General features: G+C 47.0%; 1 protein-coding gene across 1 annotated transcript in view; it reads right to left on the bottom strand.

Annotated features, from left to right (window-relative positions):
* The window catches only part of Fbln7 (fibulin 7), a 34,546-nt gene that overhangs the window by 1,241 nt on the left and 6,684 nt on the right, over nucleotides 1-26,621 (bottom strand). The window contains exons 2-6 of the mRNA XM_031373650.1: nucleotides 18,690-18,849; nucleotides 16,480-16,650; nucleotides 5,025-5,150; nucleotides 2,049-2,189; nucleotides 715-852 (exon numbers count right to left, since the gene is read on the bottom strand). Coding sequence (XP_031229510.1) covers nucleotides 715-852; nucleotides 2,049-2,189; nucleotides 5,025-5,150; nucleotides 16,480-16,650; nucleotides 18,690-18,849 — 736 coding nt within the window. The remainder of the gene's footprint in view (nucleotides 1-714; nucleotides 853-2,048; nucleotides 2,190-5,024; nucleotides 5,151-16,479; nucleotides 16,651-18,689; nucleotides 18,850-26,621) is intronic.

Raw genomic sequence — 26,621 nt, 5'->3', positions numbered from 1 at the left:
CTCCAGTTCACTCCCGGGAGACTGACTGGCCTGGACCATCTGCCCAGGCTCCCAGGTCTTTTGATTCCCAGGCCCTCTTGCTTGTAGGACTCTGGCATTTACTAGAGTTTGGCAAATGGAAGCCTGAGGTCTCTCTTTTCAACCTGGGTACAGTCCTGGGGGTAGATGAACCCTTCCAGTCACAACTAGTCAGGCCCTTATGAGCCCTGACCCTAGTGGGTCTGCTTTTCTGGTGTTCTCAAATAGTCACCACACATGGTCATGGCTACAGAGCCTGACCATGCTGAGGTACAGCGCCTATCAGACCTTCCTGTCAGAGGCACTAGAATGTGGACACATAGGGCCATGAAGCCTCCTAGGTCCCTTCAGAGTCTAATAAAGTGAGTCTGGCTGGCTTCTAGGCCTGTGGGTTCAGGTCTAGCTGAAGGCATTGCTGAATAAGAGGAAGTGATCTTACCCAGAAATGCAACTCACACGAGGTCAGAGGACACTGGGTGATCAACCAACCCATTTGCATAGGATATGTAGCCTGACCTGTTTCTTAATTTTGTTTTTAAGATCAAATGTGTACCCAGATCTTTGATTCTCTTAACCCAATCATTCTTGAATGGGATTCAGGGATGAGAACAGGGGTCACAGCAGCATCAGGTGACCAGGTGTGGAGGGTGACCTCTAGCCTAATGGTTGCCTGCCTCTCTACATAGTTTCACTTACCCTCACAGCTCTTCCCATCAGCCAGGATCCGGTATCCACTGGGGCAGGTACATCGGTAGGAGCCAGGGGTGTTCACACAGGCATGTATGCAGAGCCGGGGGCGTCCTTCCTGCCCATAGATCTCACACTCATTCACATCTGGGGACAAAAGCATCCATGATTCCAGGAGGCTACACAGCCTCCATTAACCAGACTCATTGGCAGCTGTGACTAAATGGCTGGAGACAGCAATGAGCAGAGGACCCCTCTCCCCAGTCTAGGACCAAGAGGGCTTAAAGGAGGAACTGATATGAAGAAGAGACTTCTCAGTGTAAATGGGGAAACTCTACAAAGGTTAACGCATCAAGTACCTAGCTCGGAGACTAGAACCATATTCAGACACCCATCTTAGATCTCCTCATCTTTAGTAATGGAGAAACGGTGAGAGAGCCCTGCAACCTGTGAGGTGCTGCAGACCTGTGATCTTAGCATTTAAGAGGCTGAAGCAGGGCTCTCCATTTGAGGCCAGCCTGGCCTGCATATTGAGATGCCTCTTTAAAAGGAGGCGGCAAGTGTTTTTATTTCTGATGCTGTGACATGAGCTTCTTAGCACCAACTGGCCAGATCTCAGGGTGGAACTGCTCTACAGTCAGCTACACTGAGAGAAGGAGACCAGGGACTGAGTCTCAGTCTGTGCCCACATCCATGGCCCTGGCTGCCATGAATGATCTGAGCTCCTCTCTTGCCACCAGCTCATAGGATTTTTGCCAGAGGTGTGGTGTGGTGTGGTGTGGTGTGGTGTGTGTGTGTGTGTGTGTGTGTGTGTGTGTGTGTGTTCACGCGCACGCATGTGCACATGACAGGACAAAAGGCTCCTCTTGGGTATAGTAGCGCCAGGCTATGTCAAGCCTGTCACTCTGGCTGCTTTCTTCTTTCCCTACCCCATAAATAGCAGACGATGACCTTGAATTCCTGATCCTTCTGTCTCCATCTCCCAAGTGTTGGGATTACATCCATATCACTCCAGGTTTAAACGGTGGTGGGATTGGACGAAGGTGCCCTCTAGAGACTGAGTGCATATCCCCAACACTCCATCTGTTGTCTATAATGTTTCAGAGAAGGCCCTGGTGCACCTTGCAAGAGCCCAACCATTGGAAGATAAGATGGGCGAACAGACACTTTTTTTCTCCAGAACACCCCTGAAGTCTACCTGTTCCTTTTGATCACCTTGGCAACCCTCACTTAAAAGACAAATCACATGTTTCACTGACACCAAGTCCAGGAAGACCCTTTTGTCCCACTCCTCCACGCTCCGCCCCAGGACTGGGGTCTCCTCCCATGCTCGTGGTCCCTACCTTGGCAGACGCTGTGGCCGCCCGCGGTGCTGCTCAGATGGAATCCCGCCTCGCAGCTGCAGTGCTGTTCCCGCTCCACCTGCGCGCAGCGGGGTGCGCGGCTGAAGGCGGGGTCACTGGCCACGCCGCCGTCGGGGGCCGCTGCGGAGAAGAAGACAGGCTCAGCGTCCGACCCCTGGCACCTGCCACGCTCCCCAGGACCGGCGAGACCCTATCTCCTAGGGCGTACTCTACAGCAGGGAAGGAATGTCAAGTGATTAACCTAAACCGAGCGCCTGCGACCCGGACAGGACCCCTGAGATTGGAATGTAAAGGCGGAACAGCAAGGCGTACTGCAGTGTCAAGTCTGAGATTCATTTTGAGAATCTTGTAAAATGCCCACAATGCAGTGAGCATTAGAGTTTAAAGCCTCCACTTTTTCTGTTCGAGGTGTGTGTGTGTGTGTGTGTGTGTGTGTGTGCGCGCGCGCGCGCGCGCGCGTGTACAAGCTTGCAGCTTCTTCAATGTCTTCAAGGTAGTCGTTTTTATTATTACAGTTTTTGCATCTTTCCAAAACCAGAAACTAGCTTCCTAACCACAATAAAAATAAGGTAGATGGATTAAAAGCAAACAAAATCATGATCCTGGATTGTGTAGACCAGACTAGCCTCTAACTTTCTCTACTTTCTGAGTGCTGGGATTAAAGGATTTTGTTTTTGTTTTTTTGAGATAGGGTTTCTCTGTGCAGCCTTGGGCTGTCCTGGAACTCACTCTGTAAAGCAGGCTGGCCTCGATCTTGGGGATCCACCTGCCTCTGCCTCTGGAGTACTGGGTTTAAAGGGGTGCACCACAACAGCCTGGTGGGTTTTTAAAAAGATTTTATGTGTGCCTGAATACATGTATATATGTACAGTCTGTGGTGCCTGATGCCCTTGGAGGCCAAAAGAAGATTTCTTGGTCTCCCTGGAACTGGAGAGTTAAAGGTGGCTTTGAGCCACCATGTGTGTGCTGGGAACCCTTGCCTGCCCCTGCAAGAATAGTAAGTGTTCTTTACCTCTGAGCATCTCTCTAGCTCTGGTAAGTGGACTTTAAAAAAATAATTCTTAGCTGGGCATGGTGGCACACGCCTTTAATTCCAGCACTTGGGAGGCAGAGGCAGGCAGGTTTCTGAGTTCGAGGCAGCCTGGTCTACAGAGTGAGTTCCAGGACAGCCAGGGCTACACAGAGAAATCCTGTCTCCAAAAGAAGAAGAAGAAGAAGAAGGAGAAGAAGAAGAAGAAGAAGAAGAAGAAGAAAAGTCTTGTGGTTATTCTCAAGGTCAAGGAAAGACCACCTAAATCCAATTCAAAGCCAACCTGAGGAGTAAAGCCAGTCTCAATCTTAAAATAATAATATTGGGGACTGGAGAGGTGGCTCAGTGGTTAAGAGCCAGAATAGCGCTAACATCTGGATGCTCATAATAGTCTGTAACTCCACTTCCTGGGGAACAGAAGCCCCTTTCTTGGCTTCCACTGGAACTGTAGTCAAGTGCACAAATATACACACACATTTAAAGATTAAAAATTAGAAAAATTATTTGGAGAGGCTTACGGGATATTGGGAGAGTCATCCAACTAACGGGAAAGAAGGTTCTAGGTGAGCCTGTCGGGTCACTTCGATGTGCATAGCTGTTCTCACACTCCTTACTTTCCATTCCTGGAGAAGACTTAGGGGATACTTCATAAAATGATCCTGGAGCCTGAGGAGCAATGACCCAAAGGTCCCACAGCAGAAAACCCCCAAAGGGGGCATTTAGTGGCCAGTAGGGCACCACTGAGGTGCAAGGGGATCTTTTTCTCTGCCCTTCTTTGTAAACAGTGTCAGTGGGCTTCCAGGAAAGCCCTGCCTCCACACTGTTTCAACAGAGGATAAGTCCAGACAGCAGAGCTGTAGGGAGCCTTTGAGGGGAGCTTCCCTGTGAGAAAGGATGTGGCAAGCTAGTCCTGCTTTGTCAAGTCACAGTGAGCAGCAAGCTTGTGGGTGCTATTCAGCACTGACCTGGGGTTGACTGCTACAGAGGCTGTAAAGAGGTTTTGTTTTATTTGAGGCAGGGACTCCTGTGTTCCTGGCTGGGCTCAGACTCTGCTATGAAGCCAAGGATGACCTTAAATATCTGATTCTTTTGCTTCTCCTTGCCAAGTACTAGGGTCACAGATGCACGCCAATATGCCCAACATTATGTGATGCTCAAAACCAAATGCATGGCTTCCTGTGTGGGAAGCAAGCACCTGCGAAGTGAGCTCCATCTCCAGCCCCAAGAGCGGGTCAGCTCTTAGCCCCTGGATCTTACACTAGCCACCAACGCCCTTCCCCCACAAGGAATCTACCCAGAAATAAAGACAGCCAGGCATTGTTGGGAATAAATTTCTTGGCTGGAGAATAGTGGGAAACCCCAACCCACCCTTCATAGGTTCCTTATCACTGGATTCTCTTGCTGTATGCTGGGACTCACTAAGCAGATGTCTGCTCATTCATATCTTAAAGCACCTCATACTGCTGGCTCTGCAGGGTGCACTGGGAATGCTAGAAGGAAGTGATTCTCTTGGCAGCCGAAGCACTGACCAGGCAAAGGTATACCCCAGTGTAATTTCCCAAGCCATGCCTATATATATATATATCCAACTCTTCCAAGGTGGATCCCAGGCTGGCCTTGATCTCCCTCTCTGTACAGCCAAAGAAGACATTGAGAGGGAGAGAGGGGGGGGGAAGTGGGAGAGAGGGAGAGAGGGAGAGAGGGAGAGAGGGAGAGAGGGAGAGAGGGAGAGAGAGAGCGCTAAGCTCACCCACATAAGCACCTTAGGTTCCTAGAGGGATCAGCCTGTGGGTGGGAACCAGAGAAGAAAAACTCCAATCTATGAAAGGCCCAGAGTTTCCGCCACATCTGCCTTTGATGACTATGACTAGCATCCTCACCAGCCCCAAGAGGCATCCTCACCAAGTCCCACAGTGACTACATACCAGCCTGGGTCTGATGCTGACAGCGGTTCCCAGTTTTTCCTGGAGGACAGATGCATCTGTAGTGGTTGACACCTTCCACACATGTCCCTCCATTGTGACAAGGCTGGCTGGAGCATTCACTGATATCTAGGAAAGGATGCCAACACATGATTGTAGATTCCAGTGCCAAATCAAACAAAAACTAACAGCGGGGTTCTCATTGCATTGTAGGGCCACTCCAGCTTCCTGTCTGGCTTGGCTCTGGTTTGGTTTTGAGACAAAGTCTCATTCAGATGCAGGTTGGCATCCTAGTTTGTGATCCTCCTGCCTCAACCTCCTGGGTACAGACATGTACCACTACACCATCACCATCCCAGCTTTCTAGCCTCCCACTTGCCACTGTCTCTACCTGTGGGGACTTCAAGGGGACTAATGGGCTGACATGCAGGCAATTGCTTCTCTACTACCTGCCTCATATTGTGTCCACCCAGACTCTGTGTGCAGGACAGAAGACTGCCATGCTCGATGAAAAAACATGGTGCTATAATTTATGAGGGGTAATATACACAGCTGTGGCCAGGTATTGGCATCTGCCTGTGAGTGCGGCCCTTCTGCTCTTCCAAGGTGGATCCCAGGCTGGCCTTGAACTCCCTCTCTGTACAGCCAAAGATCACACTATATTTAGGACTTTCCTGCTTCCACCTCCTGAGGGCTAGGATTAACAGCTGTGCCCAGTTTTCTTCTATGCTAGGGATGGAATCCAGGGCCTCAGGCATGCTAAGCTTATTTTACCAACTGAGCCATATCCCTGGCTCTGGATCATCCTTCAAATGGAACTAAATTCCAAGAAATTAGAGAAAGAGAAAGAGGAGGGGGGATATGAGAGAGAGAGAAAGAGGAGAGAGAGGAGAGAGAAAATGACCCACTGGAATATCCAGAAATGGGGAAATTTAATTCTCCGAGTTTATACTCAGCTCCATCAATAGGGAGTCTATTGATGGTTCCATAGTGTTGCTAAAGGGATAGTTCTCAGGTTGCATACTCAGCTCTCTGTGGAGAGGAGAGAAGATGTAAGTGAAGGGGGGAGGGGGAGAGGGAGAGGGAGAGGAAGAGACACAGAGAACCACAGAGATAGGGAATTATAAATTCCATAGATTTTTCTCAGCACTGGGTAGCTCAGCAGCTGAGCACTTGAGGCCGTGGGTTCAAATCCTCAGTACTGCCCCCATAAGAAAACCACTGACTTGAGTTTTGGCTTTTCTTTGTTTGGCTCATGGATGTTTTATTTGTCCATTTGTTCCTCAGTTATGCTTTTTGTATTTGTCCTCTTTCTACAACAAATATTTATAAGATGTCTTACTTTGGAAAAGATAATTTTGTAGAAGCTTCACTGTTACGAATGTCCCTGGCTCCATTTAAGCTCATGCATACACAGGACATTTCTACCCAGGAGAAGCTTTGCCATGGATCTGATTTAACTTCAGTGCCTGGGAGGGAAACCTGAGAACACCATCCCCCTTAGCCCCCCTTTCTGGACTAGCAGTGACCTTTCTGTGTGTCTCCCAAGAGGGCGAAGCAGGTGCTTCACTTTCAGTGAGAACCATAGCCTCATTCTGGGCTAGCTGGAAGGGACCTTTGCTTCCCTCAAGACTGCTTGCAAGTATTTCAAAGTTTCTATTTCATCTAGAAGGATTCAGGCTGTCCAAACCCTGTTTATACCAGGGAAGTAGCCATTTCCCTTTCTCTATAACCTCAGTCCGGTGACCTGCTTCCACAGCCAGCCTGTTTTCGGGTGATTAATTTCCAGGAATGTGTATGAGGCTGCATTACACACAAATGGCTCCCTGAGGTCAGTGTTCCAAGGTCGTTCAAGGGCCAACCCTATCTTTGCCTACTGGCCCCCTCTGAGAGTGGGCAGATCAATAAGCCATGAAGGTATGGGAAAGAAGCAAGAATGTGAGCATTTAGATCCCTCAGCTTGGTCTCAGCATGCCTACCGCCATTATCTGTCCTTGGGAGACTCCAGTGGAAGACACTGAGTGAGTGGTCTTACACCTGGACCCTTTGGGAGGGGCTAGTGTGACATTGGCTTGCTAGAAATGTGACTGAGTGCCCCAGCATATCCATTTCTTCACAGGCTCCAGACAGGCGTTCTGCACTTCTTATCTTGATGAGCAGTCAGAAGTATTCAAGGGCTTGGCGCCCTGGCTGGCAAGTGCTATATCCCAACTGAAGGATAATTGTCATCACATTCATGTGTGTCCCAGGCTGTGGCATTCAGTTTTGACTTGAAGAGGACAATGACAGTGACAGTGAGAAAGGCTGGCAAGCCAGGGAATGGGCACAGCCATGTTTTCATCTCCCATTGCATGAGTACTTATTGCTCTATGAAAGTGAGTAGTTATATGTACACTTTTTTCTTTTAAAAAATGATGTATGCAGCATATATATGCATGTGTGTATGTGTGTATATATGTGTGTGTATATATGTACATATATATGAGGCACATACACACACACACACATATATATGTATATGAGGCAATGTCTCAAGTAGCAAGGCTGGCCTTGAACTAACTTGATGCGTAGCTGAGGATGACCTTTATCTCTGATCTTCTGTCTCTGTCTCTTGAGTTCTAGGGTTATAGGGAAGCACCACCATGTCTGGCCTATGTGATGCTGGACACTGAACTCAGGGCCTCATGCACACCAGGCAAGCACGTACCATCTGAGCTACATTTGCATCCCCGTCTTTCTTTTTTGTTCTACTTTGTTTCGGGGCTCTGTGTCTTGTTTCAAATTTACCATTATTATTATTACCAGTGACTTTATTTCTAATGTTTTCTCACTTTTATGCATGTTGCTGTTTTAAATATTTTACATTTTTTATTTTAATATTTTGTGGGGAGGACACATAAATATTATTAGTGATGAGTGGAGGGGTTACCGAATAACTTTCTTTCTTTTTGTGTATTTTGTTGTTGGTTTTTTGTTTTGTTTTGTTTTTGAGACAGGGTTTCTCTGTATAGTCCTGACTGTCCTGGAACTCACTCTGTAGACCAGGCTGGCCTTGAACTCAGAAATCTGCCTGCCTCTGCCTCCCAAGTGCTAGTATTAAAGGCAAGCACCACCACTGCCCAGCAGTAACTTTCAAGAGTTCATTTCTTCCCTCTACCACATGAGTTCTAGGGATTGATCATCAGGCGTGGTGGCCAGAGCCTTTATCTGCTGAGCCATCTCCCTAGCTTAGATATTGTTTTTCATTCTTTATATTTTAAAAAGTTCTATTGGGTTGTTTTGAAATATTGGCTTCCTTTTTGTTGTGTTTGTTTGTTTGTTTTCTGTTTTGTGAGTATGTCTTTCTGGCAATTCTTTATTGTCCATGGAAATTTTGTTCTCTCTCTTTCTCTCTCATTTTTTTGAGGGGGGGGTGTTGTTTGCTTGTTTGTTTATTTTGTTTTTGAGACCCGGTTTCTTTGTGTAACAGAGTCCTGGCTGACTTGGTCTCTCTTTGTAGACCAGGCTGGCCTCGAACTCACAGAAATCTGCCTGCCTCTGCCTCCCAGTGCTGGGATCAAAGGTATGTACCACCATGTTCAGCTTCTTTCTTTAATTTTTGGTTTTTGTATGCCAGCTTGCATGGGATTTGACAAGAGCCCCCTCCCCGCCTTTCTTCTCTCCTACATGAAGTAAGTTTCCCAGTGTCCCTTCAGCAGCTTTGTGCCTCTAACATTTCCTCTCCTGTTCTATTTCCAACGTGACCAAGAAACAGAAACTTCTACCTCCTCAGCTCTGTCTTGATGACACTAAACTTGTTTTTAGATTTATTTTATGATGTATTTGAGTGCTTTGCCTGTGTATATGTGTGTGCACCCCATGAATGCAGTTCCCCAGAAGAGGGAGAGAGATGCCCAAGTACTGGTGTTACCTGTGAGCTGCCATGTGGGTTCTGGGAATCAAACCTAGGTCCTCTGAAAGAGCAACATGTGTTAACTGCTGAGCCAGTTCTTTAACCCTTTCAATGGCCTTTTTATGTGAACAACCATATCTTTTTTGCACTTGTTTTCTTTGTGTTCACCTTAGGTTCAGTGTGACAGCTTTGGCAGGAAACTCTTAGAGGCTCTTGGGTAGAATCTCCCTGGAACTAAAGTTTCCTGTTGAAGGTCCTGGCTGGGGGCGTGGCTTAGTTGGTAGAATGCTTGCTTAGTGCACCTCAGGATCTGGGCTTGGTCCTCAGCACTGCTTATTACTGGGTGTGGTAGTCCACATCTGTAAACAGATGCATAGTATCTAAGAGAGTCAAAGGAGTTAAAGATGAGATGAGCATTTTACACCCAATCAAGCTGCCCTCTAACAGATTGTTTCAAAATGTGTGAGCTCAGAGAACCAGTCCTGAGTTTTTCTAGATCAACCAAAGTACCTCAGTAGGAGGACCCAAGTGACATTCCCAAAGATGTAAGAGACAGGACAACCAGGCAGAAATATGGTGGTAATCTGGGCTCCAAGGCAAACAGTGTTAAAAGTGTATAAGAAAGTAGGGGAAATTTGATTTTAATTCAATATTTTATGACATTAAGGAGTTTACTTTGTGAAAATTATAGGAGTTTTGGGTTAAAAGATCTTTCTTCTATATTTTTATATGTTGAATTCTTTTAAGTTTAATTTTATTTTATATGTATGAACATTTTGCCTGCATGTATGTGCAGCTACCACATATGTACAGTGTCTGGATCTCCTGAAGCTGGAATTACTGGTGGTTGTGAGCTTCCCTATAGGTGCTGGGAACTGCACCCAGAGCATCCAGTGCAGCCAGAGTAGTAACCTCAGAGCCATCTCTCCCACACTGAGGAGGAGTCTCCTCCTCTTCTTCTTCCTCTTCTTCCTCCTCCTCCTCCTTCTCTCTGTCTTCCTCCTCCTCCTCTTCCTCCTTTCTTCTTCTTCTTCTTCCTCCTCTTCCTCCTCCTCTTCCTCTTCCTCCTCCTCCTGTTCCTCCTGTTCCTCCTGTTCCTCCTCCTCCTCCTCCTCTTCTTCCTCTTCCTCCTCCTTCTGTTCCTCCTCCTCCTCCTCCTCCTCCTCCTCCTCCTCCTTCTTCTTCTTCTTCTTCTTCTTCTTCTTCTTCATTGAGACAAGGTCTCTGTATTATGTACCTCTGGCTGTCCTGGAACTCACTATGTAGACCAGGCTGCCCTCACAGAGATCCACCTGTCTCTGCCTCCCAGATACTGGGATTGATGATGTGCACCACCATACCTAGCCTGGATTTTTTTCTTAATGAAAAACAATATTTAAAATGATTGGCATTTTTCTGACTATGAAAACAGGAGAAAGATCACCTAGTGAAGCAAGTGGATGGGCTCCGTGGGGAAGTGCCTCAAGATGGTGGTAAACTACAAAGGGTTTTGCTTCTCAAACACTTCCTTTGGTTGACCCTGGGGCCAAAAGATCAAAAGGAAAGAAGGGCTATGGCCTCTCCAGCTCAGAAAGCTGTACACCCAGCTCAGAAAGCTGCACACCCAGCTCAGTTGACAGAAGCTTGCCTACCATGTGACAGTTTAGGATTTCTTCTGTAGCACCACAGAAACGCAGTGTAATTATAGAGGCCAGAAGATCATAAGTTCAAGGTCATCCTTTGCTACTTTTTGAGTTCAAGGCTAGCCTAGGTTACATGAGGCTCTGTCTCAGAAGGAATAACAACAAAAAGCAAAAAAAAAAAAAAAAACCAAGCTAAAAATTCCTGTGCTTCACACAGAGAAAACCAGGGAAACCCAGGAAGCCAAATGGCTGCTTTCCACTGGTCTAATGGAGCTCCTCTGCCCACTGCATCTTTAAGAGAGTTGTTATGTATAATTTCCTTCTCTGCCAAGTAGATCATCACCCTCTTTCGAGTTGCTTGACTGCAGAGTGGGTACTGGCCAGTTATTACAATGTTGCCAAGAGTTGTTGGCACTGACATTTTGTGTCTTGAAGTAAACAGCTGTAGTTAAGATTATTGTCCCCCGTGGTCACAATGCACAGCTACAGAACTGCTGATGTGGACATTAAACTGGGCACATTCAGCAGCTGCTGGGGTGGTTCTAATGCTGGTCATGAGACTGCTGAGCTCCTGCCTAATGGAACTGTCTTGGCAGGAGAGATGTTCTGAAGCCACCTGTAATTGCCACCCCCACCCCTTGGCTCTCATAATACTGAGACAATGGACACCAATAACTGGAATTCTCCCAGGAATTTCATCCTAGGGGGAAGGAAAAGACTAAAGTTTGATGCCAGCCAGAGGAGGAACTTGTCTCCCAGGAAGGGAGTGCAGATAGTCCTTTGGTATGTGTGTGTGTGTGTGTGTGTGTGTGTGTGTGTGTAATCACACTCTTGATCATATATGTTATACATGTATATATGTTAATATATGTGCATGTAGGGGGTGTTGTGTACCAGAATGAAGACCTTAGGTCAACATTGGATGTATTCTCTATGCATCCATGTTTAGTTTAATTTATGTGAATGGTGTTTTGTCTGCATGTTTTGCCTGTGTATCATGTGCATGTATAGTGCCCATGGAGTCTAGAATAGAGCATTGGATCCCCTGGATCTGGACTTATAGACAGTTGTGAGCCACCACGTGGGTGCTGGGAATCAAACCAGGTCTTGTAGAAAAGCATCAAGTGCTCTTAAAGACTGAGCCATCTTTCCAGTCCCTCCATCTTAGTTTTTGAAAACTCAGAGTTCATCATTTAACTAGACTAGCTGGTCAGCAGGCTCTGGTGGGACTGGTTCTCAGAGAACCAGTCCTGAGTTTTTCTAGATCAACCAAAGTACCTCAGTAGGAGGACCCAAGTGACATTCCCAAAGATGTCCCTCAACCCCTCCAGTGCTCAGGTTAGAGACTCATACCATCACACCCTGCTTTTCGATGGGGCCTGGAGCTCAGATCCATATACCTGCATAGCAAGCATTTTACCTACTAAGTCATCTCTCCAGACCCATGGGCTCACACAGGGTGACAACTTGTCATACCATCTTCCTGGGAGAGACTGAAGCCCAGATAAAGGTGGTGGGCTATGCCAAATCTTGACAGTGACTGCTCAGTTATGCAAACCTCTTGCTCTCTATTTAAATCTAAAGTTCATGTCAGGACCCCAGAGATGGAGTTGGCGAAGTGGTCACTGCACCTTTTTATTTGTTCCCCTCTCCAATGTGGCTTCAATAAACAAACCTGTTATTTACTATTACCTGTCTGTTTAATTGGCTTAGGGATGGGTGGGCAAATGTAGGCTACTGTAAAGGCTGCCAGTGCTCAGGCTCTGACCCTAACAACCCCAGCAACACCGAGTCTCACCCATATCATCAAGACTGTCACTGTCCCTGAGAAGATCCAGTGGCAGCTACCTGGCATTGCTGTGGGGCTCTGGCTGAAGACAGCATTTGTGGGTGCCAGTGCAGGCACAGCATGCCAACCCGGGAGAGGCTGAGCCTAGCAGCATGCTGATCCAGTGGGTTGTAACATACAAATATTCTGTTCCATCAGTACAAGGTAAGCGTCCAGGCCCAGTTTACACTTAATGAGATGGATAATATCCAAGATCCCATTTTGAACATTTTTTAAAAAGCATAATCACTTTATTCTAACCAACTCACAAATAAAGCATGACACAGATAGCTTAAGGCATCCACTCAGACACTGGCCCCGCCTGGACTCTGTCCACCTCAGTGAACATCTATGCAGTTAGAGGAGCCACCCTAGAGCCGTGGAGCTTCACTTGGGTTCTTATGCTTTTACTATCAATTACTTGGCTTACTAATTACTTTATTTAATGGTTCTAGCTACTTCAATATCAAGAAATTTGAATTCACTTATCCACCATGAAAAACATACATGCATGCATACATACATACATAAATATGACAGAGTTGACCAGAGGAAGTAAAAAGCTCCACAGTATCTTATAGCTCATGTGTCTCTTTGCCTCTGTTCTGTATGTCTTTCTTTATCACCTATTTTGGAGGAAGTTTGAAAATATTCACTTAAGTGTATGTATGTGCCTGACTGTGTGTGTGTATCATGTGTGTGTGTGTATCGTGTGTGTGTGTGCATCATGTGTGTGTGTATCATGTGTGTGTATATCATGTGTGTGTGTGTCGTGTGTGTGTGCATCATGTGTGTGTGTATCGTGTGTGTGTGCATCATGTGTGTGTGTGTATCATGTGTGTGTGTGCATCATGTGTGTGTGTGTGTATCATGTGTGTGTGCGGTGCCCATGGAAGCCAGAAAAGGATGTTGGATTTCCTGGAACCTGTCCCTTCCTTTTCCAGTGCTGGGGTTACTGGCATACACCCCTGCACGTACTTTTACGTGGATTCTGGGGATCCAAACTCAGTAACTAGGGGTATCTGAGAACTGAACCTAGGTTTTCTGCAAGAGCAGTAAATGAGTGCTCTTAACTGCTGGCCCTTCTCTCCAACCTCTTGGAAAACTTACTTACTTACTTACTTACTTACTTTATTTATTTATTTATTTATTTATTTATCGTGTGTGTGTGTGTGTGTGTGTGTGTGTGTGTGTGTGTGTGTGTACGTGCATGCACCCACGCCACAGTATGCTTGTGAAGATCAGAGGAGAGCATTTCTAGGAGCCGGTTCTCTCCATCTACCATGTTGGTTCCAGGGATTGAACTAAGGTCTCCAGTCAAAAGTGCTGACTCCCACCACAGATACACAGACACTCAGTGCAGGGACAAGGTGGGAAAAGAAGAAGACCACCATGTCAGCCCTGACAGGATGGACCACAAAGGTACCACGAGACAGGTAGGTGTTGTGGTCCAGGCTACAGAGCACAGGCAGGCAGGTCAGACCACAGGCAGCCACATGCATAGGATCTGAAGGTGCTGAGTGGACAGAGAAGGAACCCATCAGGGGTCTGCAACTAAGCCTGGGAATTAAGACTGGAGGTGCCCAAAGCAATGAAAAGGGAATTCCTTGTGTTCACACCTCTCATGGCATTTTTGTCATCCATGAGGCACTTAACGGGATGGAACTCCTTCAGAGTCAGGGTGAACACTGGGCTCTGGCATTTCCCTGGGTGTGTTTGCATGGCTCAGATCTGTTGTATAGATGGTTCCTGGTGAGGTCTGAGAGCTCACACCTGTAATCAACCCTTGAACCATCCATCCTTCCAGGAGACAGGAAAGACGCTGGACTCTTGGACGCTGCTGTGTGTCTTGGCTTCTCCTGTCAGTGTTCTTGAGAAGTACTGTGCTTTCTGAGGCCTCTTAGTTTTCAAGAGCTAAGTACTGAGGGCTATCGGTTGTAGCATAGTGGCAGAGCTCTCATCTAGTGCATGAGGCCGTTGGCTAGATTCCTAGTTCCCGCTGAGGATTTGAGACCAACCTGGGCAATATAAAGAGGCCCTACTTCAAATGAACTCACACCTCAAGTCCTCTCTCCACACTGCTCTTGCATTTGTGTTGAGATTTATGCTCCCTTTAACCCTAGCTAAAATCATGGGCATTTTGCCTCAAAAGATGTTCCATGGATGCCTAAAATATGACTGATAGCCATGAATTTTTTTAGAACACTGTGGTCTAAAGCCTTTTGAAAAGCAATAAATTACATGTGCCAAGCCTCACTTTTCTCTGTGTCAAACAGTTCTGTTCTCAAACCCAGCACAGAGAAACCTTTTATTCCCATGCTGACCTCTCCTGAAGCTGTCCACACCAAGTCCCAGCCTAGACCCAAAGGACAGTGGAGGACTTTCTCCTGCAGACTCTCCCAGGAGCATCAGAGACTGCAGCTCCAGGCCAGAGCAGCCGTTACCTCTCCTAGTCCTTGTCCTAGCTGATGCAAACCAAGGACCTGATATTGATAAGATCTAATTATTTTAAATTTAAGTTTTTGAGGCAGGGTCTTCTCTGTAGTCTAGGATAATCTAGGCAGCCCACCCAGCTCAGCCTCTTAAGTGCCAGGATTATAGTTGGAGTTAATAAACTCACCTTAGAGCTGATCTTTGTTCAAGACAGGTTTTGCGAGCATAGCCCTGGCTCTCCTGGAACTCACTCTGTAGTACAGGCTATCCTCTAACTCAGACATCTGCATGTCTCTGCCTCCTGAGTACTGAGATTAGAGGTGTGTGTCACCACTGTGCAGCATTTGGGAGGCAAAGGTAGGAGGATCTCTGAGTTGGAGGCCAGCCTGATCTACAGAACAAGTTCCAGGACATCCAGGGCTACACACAGAAACTCTCTTTCAAATAACCAAGAAACAAAATTAAACAAAAAAAGTTTACACATTCTAGGGCAAGAGAGCTGACTCCGAGGTTAAGAACACACTGGTTGCTCCTTCAGAGGACCCAGGTTCCATTCCCAGCACCCACATGACTGCTAATAACTGTCTGAAACTCCAGCTCCAAGGGGTCAGATGCCCCCTTCTGGATTCTGAAGGCACTGCATGTACATGCTACACAGAGGTATATGCAGGTAAAACACCCATACATGTAAAATAAAATAAATAAATAATTTACAAAGTGTGCAATACCACATCCGGCTTCTAAGAACCAATCTTGATAAGATCCATGGCCTTTGGAAGGTAGGAGGTAGAGGCAGGAAGATCAGACTTTCAAGGCCATCCCTCGATGTATAGTGAGTTCAAGGTCAGCCTGGGCTTTATAAGACCCTCTCTAAAAACAACAACCCAAAAAAACAAAAACAACAACAACAGAAACAAACAAACAAAAAAACAAACCAAACCAAAAAAAAAGAAAGAAAAAAAGAAACAAACAAACAAACAAACAAAAAACCCAAAATCACAAAATAAAGCTAGGCAGTGATGGCACATGCCTTTAATTGTTCTAGTACAGCAAGGGCTCTGAAGAGAGACCCTGTCTCAAAAAAAAAAAAATAAGAAAGAGAGAAAATGCTGCTCATGATGATGGAGACCAGCCAGGCCTGATGTAGAGGCTGGCATGTTCCCCTGGTTTGTGGCTGAGGAATGACTAAAGAACCATGGGAATGGGAGATGGCTCAGTGGGTGAAATGATTGCCGCTCAAGTGTGAAAACCTGAGTTAGGAACTCCAGAACCTTCCCCTAGGCCACAGTAGCAGGCTTCTGCAACCCTCGCTCTCTGATCATGAGATAAGAAGCAGAGATGGGATAGTTCCTGGAAGTCTGCTGACCAGCTAGCCTAGCATACACAGTGGCAAATAACAAGTGATTGTGTCTCAAATATACAGAGGCTAAGCACTGACACCTAAGGCGATCCTTGACCACTGTGGCATGTATTCAACTCACCACAAGAAACACATCTGCGCACACATGTGCATGCACACATTCGGACACACATACATAAACATAGACAGACAGATAGACACAATAGACACACAACACACACACACACACACACACACACACACACACACACACACATCTGGGATGACCCTTTTTGACCAGCATACTCAAATAGTATGCTGTGGACGGGGCAGAATGGCCATACCTCTGCAGCGGGGCCGTTCTCCTGTCCAGGTACCATTAGCGAGACACACCACACTGCTGGGCCCAACCAGCTGGAACCCAGGGTTACAGGTAAAGTGGACTTCATGGTCCACGGAGTACTTGCTTCCAAACTTCTTGCCATCAGGAGGGGCATCCAGGGCTGGGCAGGAAACTGTGAGGAGAAGAGCAGGGATTAGGGGCTACAGCCTTGGAAGCATGGATATCACTCATGAGACCTCTCTCTGTGTGGAATGACTGCTGCAGACTGGGCAGGGTCCTGGACTTTCTAAACGTCACATCTCATGAAACCTCCCAATGTTCTTGGAGACGACGAGGAGAACACGCTGTAGAACACACTGTAGGCCTAGTGAAAACTGAGCAAGCTGGGACTCAGAGACTCGGAGGGTCCTGTTTGCAGGGCCTCCAAGTGCGGTGCGGAGTGTCAGACTGGTGAGATGACCACTAGACGGTCATTGTTTTCTCGGGCCTACCGGGTGTCCAAAGTCTCCTGACAGGCTCAGCCTACCTCCAGGCTGGCTCTCCCTGCTCTTCAGGTCTTCATTCAAATGCTCTCACTTCCCAGATGAAGCCTTGGCTACCATGCATCTCCATTCCTAGTCCACTTTGTTCCTTCTTAGCCTTTGTGACTACCCGGGTGTGTCTTCACTTTCATTATCTTCATTATCAGTGTTCTCTGCCTGAATGAAATCTGGCCTGTGCTCTTTCTGTAGCCCCAGCCCCAGCCAAGTGCTTGGCACACAGAGTATGTTCTATAAATGAGCCTTGAAAGAAATGGGATTTACTGAACCTCTGATGAAAACTTTCTCTGGAAATGGTATCTTACACAATAAAGGAGAGAAATGAAGCTATGGTAGAGGAACCAAGGATGGTAGATGTCCCACAGACTCCATCTCCTGTCCCCTGAGCCCCTAGACCAGGGGAAGCTCACCTCTAAGCCTAGAAGGTGAAAGATGTCACCAGGAAGACATGCCCCAGTGTTAGAGCTCTCCCTTGGTGGAGGGAAACCGGGTGCCCCACTGTACCCGGGATAAGCAGGACTTGCCCTGGAAGCCCTTCTTCCCTCGCTCCCCAACCCCGCAACTGGGTGGAGTCACTGAAGAATGAACTTTCAGGAATGAAAAGCAAGAGCCATACTTATTCGTGGAAAATAACACACATTGTAAGTGCAGTGTGCTGGGTAGGTCAGGGTGGTAGGGCGAACCTGCATGGAGGTCAGATGTGGCATGCATCTTAAAACCAGTCTGAAAGATAGGCTGTGGCATTAAAAATAAAAACAGGGCCAAAAGCACAACCAGGGTTGACTCCACCCTCTGGGGCAGACAGGGAGCTGGAAAGCACCTTTGCTTGCAGAGGGGTGTTTTTGACAATTTTGTTGGATGATAAGTTGCTACCTATGTAGCTATTAAGCCTAGAATAAAAGGTACAAGAGGAAATGGGCTGGGTGTGGTGACAAACCACAGCTATTGGAAGCCAGTGATGGGAGGGTTTTGAGTTCCATGTCACCTTGAGCTATGTATTGAGAGCCTATCTTGAAACAACAAAAGCGAAACCAGGCTTAGGGATACAAACCATGATCCCAGCAGTTGGGAGACAGAGATGGAAGGATCAGGAGTTCAAGATTATCCTTGGTTGCATAGCAAGTTTGAAGCCAAGTTATGTAGCAACTTGAGCTACTACATAAGGTAAAAACTGAACAAGAGGGCTATGGGGATGGTTAAGAATGCTTGCTGCTCTTGCAGAGGACCAGGGATCCTGTGCCCTCTTCTGAACTCCTTGGGCACATGTACACACATGTGCATATGTATTGACACTCACAAATGAATCATTTTAAAAACCCTGGAAATAGGTGACTGTCAAATGTGGGAGAGAAGAGTAACTTTAATACACACACACACACACACACACACACACACACACACACACACCTACACATACATTCACACATGCATACACACACTCCTCACACACTCTTTCTCACACACACACTCTTTCTCACACACACTACTCACACTCTCTTGCACACACACACACACACACACACACACTCATACTCTATCTCTCTCCTACGTATAAACACACACACACACATACACACTTGTGTGCACACATGAAGGACAAACTGTTGGGGAAAATTTTGGGGAAGGTTCTTGGGTGTAGTTCTTGGCTCTCACCTGATGATTTGGGACCCACCTGGAGGTGCATCCGGGCTCATCTTGTTGACAGTGTTTTGCAGAACGACCAGCCGGCTCTTCATGTTCCGGATGCCTTCAGTGAAGCGGGTCTCCTGGCCTCTGAGCAGCTGCTGCAACTGGCGGATGGTCGTGAGGAGCTGCTGTTTGTTGACACAGCTCTGGGGAGAGAAGAGGCCATTGCAGCTGATAACATCCTACCATCATGCTCTGGGCTTGCAGAAGTGGGCGTCAAACTCCCTGGGGCCCTGAAAAACACCTGGGTGGATCAGCCACTCCAAGGCACCCTTTCTTCTGGATGCTCTACCTCAGTGGTTCTCAACCTATGTGTCTTGACTGCTTTGGAGGTTGAATAACCCTTTCACAGAGGTTATCTAAGGCCATCTGCATATCACATATTTGCATTTATAGCAGTAGCAAAATTACAGTTAGGAAGTAGCAACAAAATTAATTTTATGATTGGGGGTCACCACAACATGAGGAACTGTATTAAGGGGTTGCAGTGTTAGGAATGTTGAGGACCACTGCTCTACCTGGACAACAGCATCTCCTCCGTTAAGTTGCTAGGTGCTAGCCTAAGTACAGGCATCATATCCCTACTTCACCCTTAGACACAACAGAACATGGGCAGACTCGGTGACTAAATGACTGGGTGGCTAAGCAATCATTTGAAGCCAACGTTTCTTATAATGACTGCCCTGTCACTCAAAAGACACACAAATTCCTCCTTACTCTAAGTTAAGACACTGATTTCCAGGCTGGGTGAAATTTTCCTTTCTTTCTCCATTAGACATTTTGAAAAACAAAAGAACAGTGGGACCCAGAGAACAGACAGGGAGGCCTGGCACTTCCTGGGCTTTAAAAATATAAAAAGTAAAATAAGGGAAAAAATAGAATAAAGAAGTGCTCATTGACAGTTTGGGGGCTTTTAAAATAGCTTTTTTTAAAAAAGGAAATCATGATTATACTTAACATTGACAAAGACTATCTGACTTAAAGCAATGTAAATATCATGCTGAATGATAAAACACCATGCTGAATGATAAAACATCATGCAGAATGATAAAACATCATGCTTTATGATAAAAGTTACAAGGTTTCCTTTCTGTCTATTGTTTTAAGAGTCAGAACATCTAGGGAGAGATGGCTCAGTGGTTAAGAGTGCTTTTTGCTCTTGCAGAGGACCGACGTTTAATTTACAGCACCCATAAGGAGCAGCTTGCAAGTGCTTATAATCTCTAGAGGACCTGATGCCCTCTTCTGCATTCTGAGGTCATCTACACTTACACATTTACATACTCCACCCCACCATACATTACATACCCCACCTCACCAATGCCCCCCCACACAGTAGAAATAGAAATTTTTTTTTTTTTTTTTTTTTTGGTTTTTCGAGACAGGGTTTCTCTGTGTAGTCCTGGCTGTCCTGGAACTCACTCTGTAGACCAGGCTGGCCTCGAACTCAGAAATCTGCCTGCCTCTGCCTCCCAAGTGCTGGGATTAAAGGCATGTACCACCACTGCCCAGCTGAAATAAAAATCTTAAGGAGAAAAGAGCTAGGGTGGGGGTGGAGCAAAGACAAGGAATATCCAGGAAGGAGAGAGGACCTTGGCTTTGGGTAACCGATTCTGGGCTAAGGTCATTCTCCTTCATTTGGGAACTACACATCATAAGGCATAATCTGTCTGACCTGGCTGGTGTTCCATGCAAAGGGGGGATGGCAATGCATCAACACTATGATGACACGCATCCTTAAGGATGTGGATCAGGGTTTATTTTGCTTTTATTTTTCACTGAGCATCAGTTGTGTGCATTGTAGTGTGTACATGTTCGTGTGTGTGTGTGTGTGTGTGTGTGGTCACGTGTGTGCAAGGGGACATACATAGAGACCAGAGGTTGATGTTTATGTCTTCCTAGGTCCCCAAGCCCCAAGTATAAGTTTTATAATTAAAAGAAATGTGTAAAAGCCAGTGAGGCAGCTGGGCAGCTGAGGTATGTGGGCTCTGCAGCCTGGGCTGTGTCCAGCCTCTCAGTGGAGCTGCTGTAGCCACAATGGGCCACTCTCCCGGAGAGACTGCCAGGCCACGGCACCTTGGAGTTTTCACCAAACACATGACTCATGGGCTAGATTCAATGGATGCTTTTGACAAAATTGAGTTCCCAGTTGCCCCTGGAATTTGTGAACCCACAGGGGCTCCTTGGCTTCCACCATAACCGAGGCCTGATGAGGCATAGCCCCAAAGGCAACTTCTGGAAGGAAAAGTTTGTTTTTCTACTTCCTCCCCCACGGTTGGCCATCCTCTCGCACAAAGTCTCGGGCACCCAGGTAGTGGCTTGTTCTTACCTGCCTACCACTGCATGGCCAACCCCTCCAGACCTGAGCTCCCACACCTATCTTCCTGTGCTAAAAAGGAAGCAGATGTCTTTGCGGCTTGTGTCAACTCCACTTGGGAGGATGTACTCCTGCTTTCAAAGATGTGGTTTTCATCCTTGACGCTGCTGCTTCCCTGCTTCGGCAACTGGCAGGCAGCCGTGTGTGGAGAAGGCAACCTCTATTTGTGACTAGGATTAGGATTATGTGGGTCCACATGTCACACAGAGGCTGAAAGGCAGGTGATTTGACCCAGATCATGTAACCTGGGAGTGGGAGCGTCCGGGCACCCGTGCCTTCCACTCTTCCCCAAGGAGCTTCTTCATCTGCTCCCACATAACCTTGTAGAGTGAGGTCTTTTTCAGGAATTTATACTAGGAATTAACACCTCTAAGCGGACTTTTTAACTCTTAAAGTTGGTTAATGGACAATGAAAACAGGGAGTGGCGAGGTAACCCTCATCACACAGAAGTCAGCTCCTAACACCTGGGAGAAAGCTCGATGCGCCAGGACTCAGTGTTGAAGTCAAGAGTTCTCAATTGCAAAGGCTTTACTGGGAAACGCAAACACATAGGAACCTGAAGTGGAGCCCAGGGACCCCAGGAAGTAAGACAAGAGAAGAGTGAGTGGGGAAAGAGCCTATATGTGACCACTAGGGCAGCCAGGTTTCTTTAACCTCAGTTAAAGGACAACCGACACCAGAGGCTTTATCCCTTCAGCTGTCACCAACAGCCTCAGGTTGTATTGACACCGGAAAAAGGGAGTCCACTAAGAAGGTTTGTGACAACTTGATGAGGAAGGCCGAAAAGCTCTCTCTGACCCATCCCCGCCTGACCTGCCTCCGGTAGTGCAAGGAAGCTCTCCAGTGCTATTCTGCTGGATGAGAGGCAGGAGCTAGCTAATGACTGCCTTCCACAAGATGTCTGAGGCTCCTGATTGCAGCTGCCACTAACTGGGCAGCTCTCTGGTCCAGAAGTATTGGACATGGAGCCGGTGGGAGCCGGTGGGAGCAGGGCTCACAATCTGCTGTCCTAGTCCAGAATTAAGGTCACCTGACAATGGGGTGATGAGACTCGAACCCCTATACAGTCAGGGCAAGTGCTCAAGAGACCTGAGTTTTGGGGACAAGTGGGCCATGCCTGAACATTCCCCATTTTCAATCTGAAATAGTATCTGTCATCTTACGTGGTCAGGGAAAGCGTCCATCTTGAAAAACAATTTGAAACACAAAACTAAGCCAAACAAAGAGACACCAACGTTAACTCCCTACTCCATGTTACTTCCTGAGTTGGGCCCTCATGCGAACATCTTCACTATCATCTGGACAGACTAGATCGCCACACAGCTCTCTGTCTGTCCCTGCTTCTGTTGAAGGTACTGCTATTTTAACATCAGTGGACACAGCATGTGTCTAATTGTGTTAACTTTGCTTCCCTCCCTCTGTGTATTCTTCGTCCAGGAGGGGAGCTTCTTTCCCCATCAGGTCTCTCCACTGTGCTCTCCTACCTATCACCCCTGCCTTGCTCAGAACATGAGCACCTGAGGTGTGGGAACAGACCATTTCTTACTTCTCAAATATAGCCTCTGCTGAGGTGACCTGAGGAGCTGCTGAAGGCAAGAGGCAAGCGTGAGTGGCAGCAAAAGTCTGAGGCAACGAGAAGGGGCCTGTCCTTCTTGTTGGAAGATCCCAGACTCCATCTGTACAAGGTGACCCTAGGCTCCCCACCACCTTCTGCAACAGACCTCCCATTCTGGAGAGAAATTCAGCAAGGCTGTGACTGGGCATAGGTCAGCCCCAGTCAGGGCTGCAGGAGGCCCACACACACCAGGAAGGACAAAGGAACCCACTCTGTCTGGGCCCTGGATCTCACAGGTTCTCACGGGACCCTCAGGGCTTTGTTTTTTCGGTTTGGTTTTTATTATTTTCTCTTGAAGAGGTTCCCCTTGGTTGAAGTAAGTATCTGTCACTGGTTTTTGAGGCAGGAAGGGCAGGATGGTGGTACAACTCTTAACCAGCATGCTCAAGGCCATAGGGCATGCCGGGCAGTGGTGGTGCTCGCCTTTAATCCCAGCACTTGGGAGGCAGAGACGGGTGGATTTCTGAGTTCAAAGCCAGCCTGGTCTACAGAGTGAGTTCCAGGACAGCCAGGGCTACACAGAGAAACCCTGTCTCAAAAAAACAAAAAAGAAAAAAGCAAAAAGGAAAAAAAAAGGGGGGGGGGTCATAGGTCATTAGTTCAATCACCACAGAAACAAAATGAAAACCAAAACAAAGCAAAAATCTCTGGCTACACACTCGGGTTATGCCGTTAACAAGAAGCTGTAGAAAAATTGCCTCTATTTATTTTAAATAACATTTAAGGTAAAACTAACATAGGGAAATTTTCCATCTGAGGGAATAAAAAGACCTGAGTTTATCTTTGTTTTCTTTTTTTCTTCTTCTTCTTTTTTTTTTTTCCTTTTTTAGAGACAGGGTTTCTCTGCGTAATCCTGGCTGTGGTACTCACTCTGTAGTCCAGGCTAACCTCAAACCCACAGAGATCCACCTGCCTCTGCCTTTCAAATGCTGGAATTAAAGGCATGAGCCACCATACCTGGCTTAGGGTCTCTCATTCTTGTTATACCACTCTTGAGAGAGACAACATGTCACCTAATTTAAACTCAGACATCAGAAGTGACAGATATGAAGCCTTCAGTGAAGAGTGGGGTCATCCCGTCAGCTCTTCCCGGGCACAGATTGTTCTGGAACATGACGTCACCACTGAGCACTAGGCAGAGGAGCCAGAGGTTCTTAAGAGCGATGAGAATACTCTTATCTGAGGCCTAGAGAAATGGCTCAGTGGGTAAGAGCACTCAAGTAAAAAGCCAGGCATGGGCGAGTGCCTCTGCAACCTGGAGGATCACCTGAGCGAGGCCCAGCCTGGCTCCAGGTTCGTGGATAGAGTGTTTGAGATTAGGTTCGTGGATAGAGTGTTTGAGATTAGACACCCGATGTCAAGAGCAAGCGCTTTCAAGAACAAGTGGGCTCATGCGCATGCGCACACTCCCTAGCCGACCCCTCACTTCCCTATAAATATTCCATCTACCCCCTTCCTCCTCAGGGAAGCCCTTGTTCACCCTTTTGTCCTTGTCTCTCTCACAGTATTTGCTCAAAGCCCCTCAGGGCTTGCCATGCTCACTTTTCTTTGACAACCAACCAGCTGACTGAGGGGCCCACAGCTAAGGACGGTGTGTGACTCCAAGATTACCTGTCCTCCATCCTAGAACTTGGTAGGCCTAGCCCTTCCCACCTCATCGAGACCTCCTTGCTGTTGGGCTGAACTGATGAGTGAAGTCAAGACCCAGGGTCTACTGTCAAGACTCCCACAGGCAAGATGTATCTGGCGAGGGCTGGACAGTCCTTGAAGCTTTGATGTACGTGGCTGAGGGGACTTCTTCGCAGTGTCTTAGCATGATAGTAATCTCAACAGTTACCTTGCGGATAGAGCCTTGAGCTCTCCGGTGGCCACAGATGACCCCTCCAACTGGAAAGGACTGCCTCTCACCCTGCTTCCTCCTCAGCCGCAGCTATGTGCCGCGTCAGCATATTCTTAATGGAAACACAGATGTTTTGATGGCTTTAGGTCTCAGAGAGGACAGAGTGCACTTGCCAGCTCGGGCTTGCTAAGCCAAGGCTCGAGGCCCTCACCATTGAGTCATGGGGGAAATGTGTGCATTTTCTCTAGAGCTGTATTTAGATCCAGTCTAGGGCTGTAACTCCTTCACACACTCACAAGAGCAGAGAAAGTTCCAGAAGTTACCCCAAGAGCTGCCCACAGCCCCAGCATTAGTCAGGGTTCTCCAAAGAAGCACAGCCAACAGGAAATACACAGAAATTAAACATAGTTAATATACTAGGATGTGTTCAATATGTAAGGTACAACATGCATATTTGATATATATCATTTATTTTTTATTAAGATTGATTTATTTTTAAATTTGATGTGTGTATGTGTTTTGCTGGTTTGTATGTTGCACACCAAAAAGCATGCAGTGCTTGTGGAGGCCAGAAGAGAAAGTTGCATCCCTTGGAATGGGAGGTACAGATGTTGATAAGCCACTGTGTGAGCTACAGGTATTTGTGAGCCACTATGTTGGTACTAGGCACTGAACCCAGGTCTTCTGAAACAGCAGCTAGTGCTCTTAACACTGAGCCACGTCTTCAGCCTTGGTACATATCTTGTGTGTGTGTGTATGTGTGTGTGTGTGTGTGTGTGTGTGTGTGTGTGAGAGAGAGAGAGAGAGAGAGAGAGAGAGAGAGAGAGAGAGAGAGAGAAAGAGAGAGAGAGACCTGCATTCCTATACAAACTCATGAGGGAAGAAGAGAGAGATGGGGGGATGGAGAGACTCATTGGCTCATGTAATTGTGGGGCAAGATGTGTGTGTGTGTGTGTGTGTGTGTGTGTGTGTGATACCTGCATTCCTATACACACTCATGAGGGAGGAAGAGAGAGATTGGGGGTGGCGGTGGAGGGACTCATTGGCTCATGTAATTGTGGGGCAAGATTTATATTGCTGTTGCACCTCAAATTCAAAGGCATCCTGGAAGAACTTCCTCTGTTTTAGGCATAAGAGAAAAACTCCACTTTAAGGGGAGTCATTTCTTTAATTAGAGTCACTGGTGTAATGTTAGTCACATCTAAATAGTACTCTCCCTGCAACATGTAGGAAAGCCGTGACTTAGCTATGACACAAAATTAATGGTCAAAAGCCTGCAGCTGGGGTCTCTCTTCGAGGGCCTGAGCCACAGGGCATTTTGAGGTTTTCTCTCCTTTCGTGTGTGTGTGTGTGTGTGTGTGTGTGTGTGTGTGTGTGTGTGTTAGCAGGGATGGAATCCACACACTAGAGGCAGGTGTCTACCATTGAGACATGCACACAACCTGAAGTTTTAATTTGTTCCTTGCTGGCTGTTGGCAATTTTAAATTCATACCAAAACCTTCTTTTTGTTTTCTCAACCCATCATGAAAACTGTAACAGTGGCTTCTCCTGTTCCTCTCTCACCACTTTGCAAGCTGTGACCCACGCTAGCCCATCCTCTCAGAGACATGTGCTAAATACACATCATACATCTTCTCTTCTATGCATTTTCTCCTTACCATGCACCATGAGACAGAAACATCTGCTAGCATCCCTATTCAGAGGCGGAAACTGAGTCACAGGGACAGAAACATACCCAAATTACCCAGCCAGGAGAAAAGCTGATCAGGACAGGACATAGGTCTATATCACCTGGGCTCTATTGCCTTTTTGGAACAGTGCCTGTGCTGGTGGCAAGCCAGGTTGTGGTTAGCAATGTGCATTCTTTTCATGAAGTCAGGGACAGATGCTCTAGGGCAATACTGGCACAGTCAGGTGATACCAACACATTAATAGCTTTTACACTACATTCTAAATGACTCTACTTCCCCTTTTTCCAATCTTTTTTCCTTCCTTTCCTTCCCTTTCTCCTTCCCTCCATTTCTGCCTGTCTGCCCATTCCCTCCCTCCCTACATCCATCTCTGCCTGCCTTGCTCACCCTTAG

This window comes from Mastomys coucha, unplaced genomic scaffold (assembly GCF_008632895.1).
Source record: "Mastomys coucha isolate ucsf_1 unplaced genomic scaffold, UCSF_Mcou_1 pScaffold15, whole genome shotgun sequence".
NCBI lineage: Eukaryota > Metazoa > Chordata > Mammalia > Rodentia > Muridae > Mastomys > Mastomys coucha.
The sequence above is the reverse complement of the archived record's forward strand: the minus strand, read 5'-3'. Positions and strand labels throughout refer to the sequence as shown.